Here is a 13,001-nt window from a genome sequence, read left to right as displayed (position 1 = left end):
GCAGAAATAAACACAGAAGGACTCACAAAGTAGTACACTCCATCTTGTGGCGAAAATAGGTAATAACACCTACAGTACTTGAGACCACATTGTTAAACAACAAAAATATTTAGGGGATGTCTGTTTTAAACACTTAAGAACTTCCTGTTCTCACTCTATTGTGAAAAATGTTATGATTAGATTATTATAAAAAAGTATAATGCATCTATTTTACCATTAGTTTGATGTTATATAACAAAATGTTTTCCAACAATCTCACACATTTCAGTTTAATCAGTAGTGTCTGCACGGTTTCTATCTCGTCCTCTGCTGATCCCTCTCTCTTTCTCTCTCTCTCTCTCTCTCCCTCTCTCTTTCTCTCTCTCTCTCTCTCTCTCTCTTTTCCTGTTCATCATCTGCAGCTTTCTGTCTGGATAGAGAGAATAAAAGCATGTCAACGTGATCCCTCAATAATTGTGCACTAATTGAACAAAATCATTTACGATGACAAAGACAAACACACCTACTCTTATGTACATATTTTGCAAAATTCAGAAGGGACTGAGTTATTTTTTCTGTCTGGATATGAACCCTCAAACATCTCTCATTCTGCAGCTGTAACACTGACAGAGTGCTTAAACATAGTCATACTCTCAGCTGCAGCAGGAAAGAGGAGGAGAGGGCATCGAGGCCTGCATCACATAACCCCCGACCTAATGACCTTTTTCACTCTACAGCTTATAAATGGGATTTATTGAAAATTAATTCTATTAAAAATTACTCAAAATGAGTTTTGATTAAGCATATTTTTCAAATTAAGAAATGTAGTATAAACAACATGAGATCATATATGTATATATAAATATTTTATTTACAGTTAATTCACCTTTCCAGGATGAATAATTGAATATTTTTTTAACATCTTTTTGTTTTGGTGTTGCAATTTGCAGACGGTCCCTGAGAGGGGTCAAGACCAGTGGTTCTCAACTGGTCTAGCTTCAGGACCCAACACCAACTCCTCCCTGAAAAACCATGAACCAAATTTTATTTTTCAACCAATCACATTGATTTAATGAAAATTTGTGCAGTTTTTTAGGTTTGCAGGTTCTGTCAAATGTTATAGCTCAGACGATGCAAAACACCTGATGGAAGATATAAACAAACATGTTTAAAAAAGCACTTGACAGACTGTTTGAGAACAGGTTTTTTCCAGGAACATGACCCACTGAAAACAGCTCCCGACCCACCTTTGGGTCCCGACCCTCCAGTTGAGAATCACTGGTCTAGACTGTCTTGGAGGGTTAGGGTCACAACAGGTGTTATGGAGAGAATTGCATGCGCACCTTTCAGGACACTTTTCTACACTGATGGATTTTACATCCATCTTTAAATTTCCTCTACAAACACATTAGAGTCAAACAGTGTTTGCAGGTCAGAACAATAAGGACACTTTACGTGTATCAAGTGTAAACTGCACATAGTCTACTTTGTCGTCACAGATCTGCCCGCAGAAATATGAGACCGTTTTCAGACACTTCCGCGAGGGGTGCATTTCTCGACATAACACCAGCAGTCTACATTACTGTGAGTGAAAGCTGAATCTGTGAATATCTTTCTAACTTTACTGAAGTTCTGAAGCCTTTAATCCTTCACTGAACGGTATGAACGGTCACGTCCACTGAAGCTCATAAAGCCGATGAAACGTGAACACACCTTTTTAGTACTGCGGTGAAGCCAGCCGCTCCTCGAGTTTACCTGGTGAAGTGAGCCGCCCCTAAATTTGAAGTGCTCACGTATTCTGATCTTTATGGTAAATGCTCCGGACTGCAGAGCGAGCAGGAGTAACAGACAGAGAGAGCGAGTCTGTTATTAATCTCCTTTTCCAGGCAAAAGTGATAAATGCCGAAGTCTTACCATAAAACTGGCGATGAGGTACACGTGTATGAAACGGGAGCAAACAAAATACTGTTCAGGGAATAGTTTAGGAGGTCGGTGAAATTAGTTTGAGAATAATACTGCAAGTCTGAGATAACTTCCGTTTTTCAAAATAAGGTGTTTTCCTGGGAAAAAAATATAAAAATATATTTTCTTCCATAAGTTGAAAATTATTCTGATATGGTTAGACTTATTACTTCCTAGACTACATGCACAGGTACTATGAAGTACTTTTACTGTGTACTTTTTGAGAAATCCACTGTCAAAGTCCATAATAAATCACTATAATGAGTTTTTTTTCTGACTTTGATGTCTTGTAAGAAAGAAGAAAGAAAAGTACACCATGATTCTGATATGGTTAGACTTAGTACTTGTTAGACTACATGCACAGATACTATGAAATACTATTCCTGCACTTTTTGTGAAATCCACTTTCTCACTTCCCCATGTAAACTCGAGGAGCGGCTGACTTAACCGCAGTCTCCTTTCCCGCATGTCATTCCCTACTCTCTCTCCCTGATTTCCGACTCTATCCACTGTCCTATCTCTACATTAAAGCCCCCCCCAAAAATGTTGTGATTAGATGATGATAAAAAAGTAAAATGCATCTATTTTACCATTAGTTTGTTGTTATATAACAAAATGTTTTCCAACAATCTCACACATTTCAGTTTAATCAGTAGTGTCTGCAAGGTTTCTATCTGCTTCTCTCTCTCTCTCTCTCTCTCTCTCTCTATCTATCTCTCTCTCTCTATCTCTCTCTCTCTCTCTGTCTCTCTCTCTCTCTGTCTCTCTCTCTCTCTCTCTCTCTCTCTCTCTTTCTCTCTCTCTCTCTCTCTGTCTCTCTCTCTCTCTCTCTCTCTCTCTCTCTGTCTCTCTCTCTCTCTCTCTCTCTGTGTATGTGTGTGTGTGTTTGTGTATATATAGATAGTTGAAGATTTTCTCCTGTCTCTGTCCTCAGATCTGCTTCACAGGCGGAAATCTCAACCCCCCCCACAATGTCCAACTTAAAGTTACGCCCTTGGATCTGAGGATCCGCTTATTTCTTTTTATCAGACTTTAACCCATCAGAGTCCTCGGTAGACTTCCACAACCATCCAACAGGTTTGAATATGTTTCAATTAATTTTGTTCATTTTGGGTTTATAACACGCTGAAAAACAATTTCTCTTTGTTTAAAGATTAAACACGCAGACTAGACTTTCTGTTTTCTTTGTGCAACAGATGCTCCCATGATGTGTTTACGGGACAACATTATGTTTAAAATACATGTAGCCTATATTCATATTATTTGTATGAGTCAATATATTCAGATAAAATACCTCCGAGTCCGATTATAACCAGCAGCTGGTTTTGATTTTAGTCTTTTACTCCGGTCTTTATATAAAACATTTAAGTCTACCTAATGACAAACTGTCCGTTTATGTTTAAATATTGTTAAATTCATTTTATCGCTAATTTTACTATGCAAATGAAAGTGAAACTAAACACTGCACAACTAAACCAGCCGCTCCTCGAGTTTAAATGGGGAAGTGAGCCGCCACTAAATTTGAAGTGCTCACGTATTCTGATCTTTATGGTAAATGCTATGGTTGGACTTAATCCTCTTTGACTACATGCACAGGTACTATGACACAGCTCTCTGCAGTGTTTTGAATGTGACAGTACCAATTTGATTCGCTCTGTCACAGCTACATGTTGCACTTTTAATACTTTGCAATAAACACACAAACAAGCATTTTTCAAATATGAATAATCAGTCAAAAATACAAAATTACTTTTGACATTGTTTTTACATTTCTTATAAACATTAACATTTTCAAATAACATACATATGAAATTACAAAGACTCTGAACACCAACTACTATCTACAATCCCAATCGTTCACTCTTGCATGTTGGAGTTTTTCTTCATCCATGGCTAGGCACTGCTCATGGTACCATCTTTCACATGTGTCACACTGTATCTGTAAAATAAAATGTGCAAACCTTTATCAACTTGTCAGGAATAGAGAATCTTGTGCAATAGAGAAACATTTCTAGTTATAGGCACTCATTGTAGACAGTCATGACTCACAGTGATATTTACAGAGGATATACTGGATTTCTGCTTTATTTACAGTGTGTGTAAAATGTCGCACATTCAGCGTTTAAGACCACATTTTGATTTAGGAACATCTCTGTATAGAAGTGCTCCCGGTTTGTGTCAAAAGTACAGTTGAGCTCAATACATGACAGTAATGTGAAGGCTGAAACTGATTTGATGCGTTACATTAACGCTCACTGGACTTCTATATTTTCTGTTTACATTGCACTCTGTTTTAGACTGCAAATCATGCACATATCTGCACAACTCCTCCATTGCACATTTTGTGTTTTATATTCTATTATATATTTTTTATTGCTTTTTATGTTTTTATTGTATTCTTTTTAAGCCGTCAGCAGGAGATCTTGTGCTTTTATTCTGATTCTGAAGAGTCAATAACCCTGTTTCAAGGTGGAAAACCATAACCAGTTTGGAAATCCTTTGTCCTCTTTCTGACTAAACTTAAATCTAGAATCCTCTCATAACCCTCTTATTGTCGCTGTATAAACTTATTAAACACTATAAAAATTAACTCTTAAAAGAAGTCAACATACATTTGAGTATTCATTTCATCTGTTGACATTCGACATGGTCAGAATTGTCAAAATCAGATGTAATTGCACATTATTTTGTGTCTTCTCTCTGTTCACTTTTAGTACATATTGGAAATAAATAAATATCACAGAGCGGTTGTGCATCTAAAACTACACATTTTAATTTACAGTTTTATCATAGGATAAACCATAAATTATAAAGAACACACAGCAACAACCACTCACCCTGTCAGTAGTTGGAGGCCCTGATCCTGGGGGCTTTGAGGTCGAGCACATAGCACAGTGGTTGTTCATGTCAAACACTGGCAGAAAATAAAATCATATTCAGTCACATGATGTGTACATTTTTAAGTTTATTGGCATTTTTGTTTCTGTAAAATGATATGTAGCTTGTTAACTGGATCAGGATTAAGATCATTTGCTACTTGGACAATAATACTAATGTTAATACTGGTGAAGCTGGTTTATACACCAGATTGACACTTTTTTTAACATGTAAACACATACAAGAACTTTAAATGGCTCCTTAAAATTTGTCTGGCTGCCATTACATTTTTAACCCTTTTTAAAACTGAAATTTTCACGATAGTAGCTCAAATAAAAGTCAATATGAAGCAAACAATGAGCTCAACTGCAGATTGAGTGTACTTAAGGTAAATCAGGCAAAGTTTTTATTGAAACTATCAACACTAAATCCATGGATTCAAAGGAGAGAGGACATTGAAACAGCGTTAAGGCTTCGGTCTTGAGAGCATGTTTGTTATTTTACATGTTTTATTTACATTTAGAGATAAATGAAGGAACATCTTGAATGTTGGTTTTCTTTTTATTTATGAATTGCAGAGTAATTCAGTTGTCAATATCCATTGGACCGACTAAATCAACTCCAAAGTACTGAATGTGCATTGTGCAGCGGAATCTATCTGAAGACTTAGTATTGGCATATACTCATCACAAATAACTACAAGAAACAGTCTACAACAAGCCTGATTTCTATTTGTAAAACAATTGAATTGGTGCTGAAAAACAATTCTGATGATGCCACAATTGAACTCTGATCATCCACTCAGCAGATAGCCTCAGACTCCCCCTGCTCCTAGCTATCTGTCTGTCACTCAGCTTCCCATCAGCTTCCATGCATACAGAAATCAATGATTCATTAAGATGAAGAAATCAATGATTCTGGGGACTATGAAAAGCTGCATTTTGTGAACTCATTTTCAGAGGCTGTAGTTTGTTTAGATGTGTTAGAGAGAAAATAAGAGAACAAAACTCAAACCTTTAATATCATTTAAAGGGGAAATTACTTTCTTACCTGAACCACTGAGTAAAGATAGTGCAAGCTTTGTCCTCTCAAATGCCATCTCCTTCTTGGATGTCCCAAAGGACATAACTGGAAATGCCGGAAAGGCCTCCATCACGGCCTTTGCCATCTACACCAACACATAATCTTTAATCAATCATACATCTTTATTGTGTTTCACAAGAATAACTTGGACTTTTCTAATTGAAAAAAATCAAAATCAAAGTATTGTTATAGTCCGATTATAACCAGCAGCTGGTTTTGATTTGAGTCTTTTACGCCGTCGGTAACCGGGACAAACTTTAACAATGTGGCGACAGAGAGGTGGTGAACTTCCTGCTGAGCCTTCATTATTTAAAACGGTCTTTATATAAAACATTTAAGTCTATCTAATGACAAACTGTCTGTTTAAGTTTAAATATTCTTAAATTCACTTTATCGCTGATTTTTCTTTGCAAATGAAAGTGAAACTAAACTGTTTGTTTAAAACGTGCAGAGTGAAGGACACAGGAGGACTTGTTAATAATTATACAGAGAGGGTCATACAGACATTCATGCTCACACCGCCTGAGGATTTATCTCAAAACTTAGCCAGGGACAGGGGTTTCAAATTAGCCACAGCTAGAAACCTGGATGTATGGCATCTAGTTTGTGTTTAAAGAGGACATATCATCCCCCTTCTCCATCTTTTCAAACAGTCCCCTGGGGTCTAAATGAAACATCTGTGCTGTTCTTTGGTCAAAATATAACATGAAACAAGCACCAGAGGAGGTTTGTGACCCTGTATAAACCAGCTCTCTCAGGACGCTCCGTTTTGGTGTGTGTGTCTCTTTAAATCAGTGGTTCTCAAACTATGATAGTACACAGGACTCCCTGTGGTAGTACGCAAAGATATCTCCACAATATAAAAAAAAACACCCTCTAAATTAATCTAGTTTTTGCAACAACTTTAATCTGCTCAATTTATGCTCGAACGTACACAGAAATAAACAACAACAGGAGTACAATACAGTATAATACAGCGGCTCTGGTTGCACGGAGCCCCCCCCCCCCCGAGTTTTCCTGGTAGACATCACTCCTCTGTAGGGAGAATAAAAATGGCATGCCTGCGCAAAAGTTTTGCTCTAGGGTGGGGGTGGAGTCCATTGGTGGTGATACCAGGGGAGGGGAGGGGATTTTTAAAAAACCAGAATCCCACTGTGACATCACAAGGAGAGCACATTTGAAACAGAGCATTTCTCTCTGTGTTCTAAGACCACAAACAAAGGACTGGATGGATTTATTTCACATGTTGTGGGTCAGTAGACACTCAGGTTACCCAAATAAATGTCCACAAATACTGTCAAAGTTGATTTTTCACAATAAGTCCCCTTTAATATATGAAGCAATGGTCACTGCATGTGTTCTTGTTAGTAACTAAAAAGAAGAAATAGCACAAAGACCTTCAGTGAGTGCAGTGGATGTTTACCGCGGCTTTTTTGCTTCTCTGAGCTGTTCTGCAGATAAACTTTGATAAAATATGATTATTAAAGCAGAAATGTGTCCATTGATGATATTTAACTGAATGTACGCTCAGTGTCCAGTTTATTTGTTCCACTAATAGGAATTATAAACAACTTCTTACAAGCTGAGCAGTTAAAAATACTCACTAGTAGCTAATTAAGGGTTATTGATTCGGGTTAGTGCAAGTGGAATTCTTTCCTCAAGCTGGTTTGAACAAACTTTTTACAAGTGCAACAAGACTAATTCAAATGTTCTTGTTTATGATTTGTTCAGAAAATGTAGAAATTCACAGAGAAGTTTTGCACACGAGATCGTATCACATCACAGATTGTCAGAACGATGATTAAAACACATGTGGAGTCTCAGAGACCCAGAAACAGATTTCTGTTCTGACAACCCAAACAAGTCAACCCTTCTAAATCATGTTTATAAACCATTCTAATAAGTTAACTTGAGGGCTTTGAGGTCACCATCACCCCATACTGACGTTCACTTATTTACCTACAGTGTGATTACCTGTGGTCTCCGACCTGCAAGAGGCTTTTTAAGTGCTCCTCAGTATCGTCTTTTTTAATGTTTTATCATGCTGTATTTTACTTTTCACAGCTCCAGGATGATTCACGTTTCCAACAGACGGTCCCTTCACTATCAGCATGGTGCCTTCACTGACCTGGTGTTCTACACTGTTGTCTTCCTCGCCCTGATGAACTCATGTAGAGGTAAGTTGCAAACATTACAAACAGTGTGGTTCATGTTGACATGAAGAGTTAGTTAAATTACTGAAGTTTAAGTATGTGCTTCTAATGACACCATATGGCTCACATTTGCTGAGCTGTAGGAATAAAAAATGAATCCCTGTTTGTTTGCAGCTCAGTCTGAGCTGATCGTTCCATCTCAGCCAGTAGTTTCATTGGTGGGTGAAGACGTTATTCTGCCATGTCACCTGGACCCCGTCATGAATGCTTTTGACATGATTGTGGAGTGGGTGAGACCTGACCTGAACCCCAGATTTATCCTGGTGTGGCTTCACGGCCAAGAACTGAAGACTATAAAACATCCGTCCTTCAGTGGAAGAACATCAGTGTTCATCGATGAGCTGGAGAAGGGAAACATCTCACTGAAACTCTCCAAAGTTAAAGTCTCGGATGAGGGAGGATACAAATGCTTCCTGCCTGCATTGTCAAAAGCCTCTTCTGTTCAGCTTGTTGTAGGTAAGAGGACAAGTTTTTATGATTATTTAATAAATGTTCATGCAGCGGTCGTGGATTTGCTGCTGATGAGAGAGGAATATGTTAGAAAGGATATGTGCATCCAAATCTTTCATTGGTGCTTTCAAAGGGTATGTCTGTTCAGCTATCTACAAGATTAACTACAGGGCAAATGTCTTACCAAATTTGAATCTCATGTTTCTGAAAAAAACTATCACTCAGAATAATCATGCGTAATACTTCATCATTACAAGTCAGCATGGAATTAATTTAATTTTAAGAACAGTTTGTCCCCAGAGTAGGCCTGCACGATATGAGAAAACTATTGTTTATATAGCTAATACCAGACGATAACGACACATGACGTGATAGTTTGCACACAGAAACAACATGACAACATGTTCACAATACTATCAGTGTGATTGACTAAACTACTCAAAAAGCTTAAACAGCTTAAATGTTACTGTTGAGGCACGTAGCAGCCATGTTGGATTTAACTCGGCCTACTGAAGGTTCTCTGAGTTTCCAGGTCAGAATTCTGACTTCAGAGGGGCGTTCCTGATGACGTATCAGACTGGAAACTCCACATTTCCAACTTCCCAGATCAAATGCAACACACCACGTGTCTGTACCTTTAAATGTAAATGAGCTGTGTCTGACCACGCCCCCTCTCTGGAAGGGCTCGGGTGTACTCGGGCTTTCTCGCTCCATGTCCTATTGTTTACGGTGAGAAGGCAGACTCAGAGGGCAGAACAAACACCTAGCTGTGGGAGTGTCACCCACCTAGGGGAGGGGCTACTGCCCTTTGTGATGTCATGAAGGGAAAATCTCCAAACGGCCTGTTTGAGCACACATTTACTGAAAAGTGGAGCAGGTAAAAGACGGAGAGGATGGACTCTTCTCATCATTGGGGGTTTGTAGACAGACTAGAGACACATATTAGAGTGAGAGAAACATGGTGAAGTGGATTTTCACAATAAGTGACCTTTAATAGAGATCTTATGATGATGTAAGAAATCTCTCCTCTATAGGTGTGGTCTCCTCACCTGTTGTTCAGATGACCAAAAACAACAATGGAGTGTTGTTAGAGTGTGAGTCTGCAGACTGGTATCCAGAGCCAGAGATGTTTTGGCTGGACGGCGAGGGAAACCTCCTCTCTGCTGAACCCACTGAGACAGTCAGAGGTCCTGATGGTCTCTACACTGTCAGCAGCAGAGTGACTGTGGAGAAGAGACATGGGAGGAAGTTCACCTGTAGAGTCACACAGAGGAAGATCAACCAGACCAGAGAGAAGCACCTCACTATTCCAGGTAAATATAAGTCATTAATTATTTAATGATGTAATTATTAAGATAAACAGTAAATACAAACAAATGTTTCTTCTATTTCAGATCATTTCTTTGTGGTCCCTACTCCTCGTACTCATGTTGTTATCAGCGCTGTGATTGGCTGTGCCGCTTTGCTGTTCATTCCTGCAATCATCTTTGTTGTGTGGAAATGGAGACAAAAGAAATTCAGTAAGTGACAAACTGTCAGTCTTCTGATTGTAAGACTCCTAAAGGTTTTATGAAGTCATGCAGACGTTTGATGATGTATTGATGAGACTAGAGTTCAAGAAGTGATTAGCATTTAGTTTTAGTTTCATTTGCATACATCCATTTATGATGAGGTCAGCTTTTATTCAAAAACTTCACCAGTTTCTCTATCTTTTGTGTCTTCACAGAAAACAAGAAGAGGAGACGTGAGGATGGAAGTGAACACTCTGAGGAAGAAAAGCTAGTCACTTCTAAAAGTGATAAAAGAAGATTTCAGGTTGTGAATGAAAATGAAGATGAAGAAGAAAGACTTCCACTCATTTCAATTAAAAAAGAAGAGAACAATGCTGACAAAACAGGAGAAAAGAGTGAGTCTGAAGATGAGCTTGTGACAGAACCAGAGCCAGTAAAAGACATCGTCTCTGCAGCAGGAAAACGTGAAATGAAGGAAACAGATCTACCTGTGATTCTAAAAGAAGAAGAAACAAACCAAGAGCAGGAACAGGGACAAAGACGAGAAACAAATGATGGAGACGAGAGTAAAGAGGAGACAGTGAAACCAGTTAGAGACGATTCAGGACTTTCAATACAAATAAAACACAATAACACCGATCAGAAGTTAGAGAGGGAAGAGACACAGCAAGAGGCATTGAGTGACATCGTCCAGAAAGAGACAAAAACTGGGAAACACTCTGAGGAAGAAAAACCAGTCACATCTAAAAGTGATAAAACAGGATTTCAGGTTGTGAATGAAGGAGAAAAAGAAAAACTTCCACTCATTTCAGTTAAAGAAGAAGAGAATAATGCTGACAAAACAGAAGAAAAGAGTGAGACTGAAGATGAGATTGTGACAGAACCAGAGCCAGTAAAAGACATCGTCTCTGCAGCAGGAAAACGTGAAATGAAGGAAACAGATCTACCCGTGATTCTAAAAGAACAAACAAACCAAGCGCAGGAACAGGGACAAAGACGAGAAACAAATGATGGAGACGAGAATGAACAGAAGACAGTGAAACTAGTTAGAGACGATTCAGGACTTTCAATACAAATAAAACACATCAACACTGATCAGAAGATGGAGAGGGAAGAGACACAGCAAGAGGCAGTGAGAGATGAAGACGAGAAAGAGACAAAAACTGGGAAACACTCTGAGGAAGAAAAACCAGTCACATTTAAAAGTGATAAAACAGGATTTCAGGTTGTGAATGAAGGAGAAAAAGAAAAACTTCCACTCATTTCAGTTAAAGAAGAAGAGAATAATGCTGACAAAACAGAAGAAAAGAGTGAGACTGAAGATGAGATTGTGACAGAACCAGAGCCAGTAAAAGACATCGTCTCTGCAGCAGGAAAACGTGAAATGAAGGAAACAGATCTACCCGTGATTCTAAAAGAAGAAACAAACCAAGAGCAGGAACAGGGACAAAGACGAGAAACAAATGATGGAGACGAGAGTAAAGAGGAGACAGTGAAACCAGTTAGAGACGATTCAGGACTTTCAATACAAATAAAACACAATAACACCGATCAGAAGTTAGAGAGGGAAGAGACACAGCAAGAGGCATTGAGTGACATCGTCCAGAAAGAGACAAAAACTGGGAAACACTCTGAGGAAGAAAAACCAGTCACATCTAAAAGTGATAAAACAGGATTTCAGGTTGTGAATGAAGGAGAAAAAGAAAAACTTCCACTCATTTCAGTTAAAGAAGAAGAGAATAATGCTGACAAAACAGAAGAAAAGAGTGAGACTGAAGATGAGATTGTGACAGAACCAGAGCCAGTAAAAGACATCGTCTCTGCAGCAGGAAAACGTGAAATGAAGGAAACAGATCTACCCGTGATTCTAAAAGAAGAAACAAACCAAGAGCAGGAACAGGGACAAAGACGAGAAACAAATGATGGAGACGAGAATGAACAGAAGACAGTGAAACTAGTTAGAGACGATTCAGGACTTTCAATACAAATAAAACACATCAACACTGATCAGAAGATGGAGAGGGAAGAGACACAGCAAGAGGCAGTGAGAGATGAAGACGAGAAAGAGACAAAAACTGGGAAACACTCTGAGGAAGAAAAACCAGTCACATTTAAAAGTGATAAAACAGGATTTCAGGTTGTGAATGAAGGAGAAAAAGAAAAACTTCCACTCATTTCAGTTAAAGAAGAAGAGAATAATGCTGACAAAACAGAAGAAAAGAGTGAGACTGAAGATGAGATTGTGACAGAACCAGAGCCAGTAAAAGACATCGTCTCTGCAGCAGGAAAACGTGAAATGAAGGAAACAGATCTACCCGTGATTCTAAAAGAAGAAACAAACCAAGAGCAGGAACAGGGACAAAGACGAGAAACAAATGATGGAGACGAGAATGAACAGAAGACAGTGAAACTAGTTAGAGACGATTCAGGACTTTCAATACAAATAAAACACATCAACACTGATCAGAAGATGGAGAGGGAAGAGACACAGCAAGAGGCAGTGAGAGATGAAGACGAGAAAGAGACAAAAACTGGGAAACACTCTGAGGAAGAAAAACCAGTCACATCTAAAAGTGATAAAACAGGATTTCAGGTTGTGAATGAAGGAGAAAAAGAAAAACTTCCACTCATTTCAGTTAAAGAAGAAGAGAATAATGCTGACAAAACAGAAGAAAAGAGTGAGACTGAAGATGAGATTGTGACAGAACCAGAGCCAGTAAAAGACATCGTCTCTGCAGCAGGAAAACGTGAAATGAAGGAAACAGATCTACCTGAGATTCTAAAAGAAGAAGAAACAAACCAAGAGCAGGAACAGGGACAAAGACGAGAAACAAATGATGGAGACGAGAGTAAAGAGGAGACAGTGAAACCAGTTAGAGACGATTCAGGACTTTCAATACAAATAAAACACAATAACACCGATCAG

The 13,001-nt window shown here is 38.5% G+C and overlaps 1 protein-coding gene and 1 long non-coding RNA gene across 2 annotated transcripts in view; one reads left to right on the top strand and one right to left on the bottom strand.

Annotated features, from left to right (window-relative positions):
- Positions 1 to 3,649: 3,649 nt before the first annotated feature.
- On the bottom strand, positions 3,650 to 5,988 carry LOC136181308 (uncharacterized). Its single transcript, XR_010667664.1, has 3 exons — positions 5,869 to 5,988; positions 4,779 to 4,855; positions 3,650 to 3,880 (listed from the first exon to the last, which is right to left on the bottom strand). It is a non-coding gene; the product is annotated as an uncharacterized lncRNA (long non-coding RNA).
- A 1,895-nt stretch (positions 5,989 to 7,883) lies between these two features.
- Positions 7,884 to 13,001, top strand: part of LOC110004105 (protein IWS1 homolog) — a 36,739-nt gene continuing 31,621 nt past the window's right edge. The window contains exon 1 of the mRNA XM_065962113.1: positions 7,884 to 8,078. Coding sequence (XP_065818185.1) covers positions 7,943 to 8,078 — 136 coding nt within the window. The 5' untranslated portion in view covers positions 7,884 to 7,942. The remainder of the gene's footprint in view (positions 8,079 to 13,001) is intronic.

This window comes from Labrus bergylta, chromosome 2, assembly GCF_963930695.1.
Source record: "Labrus bergylta chromosome 2, fLabBer1.1, whole genome shotgun sequence".
In the NCBI taxonomy this organism is placed as follows: domain Eukaryota; kingdom Metazoa; phylum Chordata; class Actinopteri; order Labriformes; family Labridae; genus Labrus; species Labrus bergylta.
The sequence above is the reverse complement of the archived record's forward strand: the minus strand, read 5'-3'. Positions and strand labels throughout refer to the sequence as shown.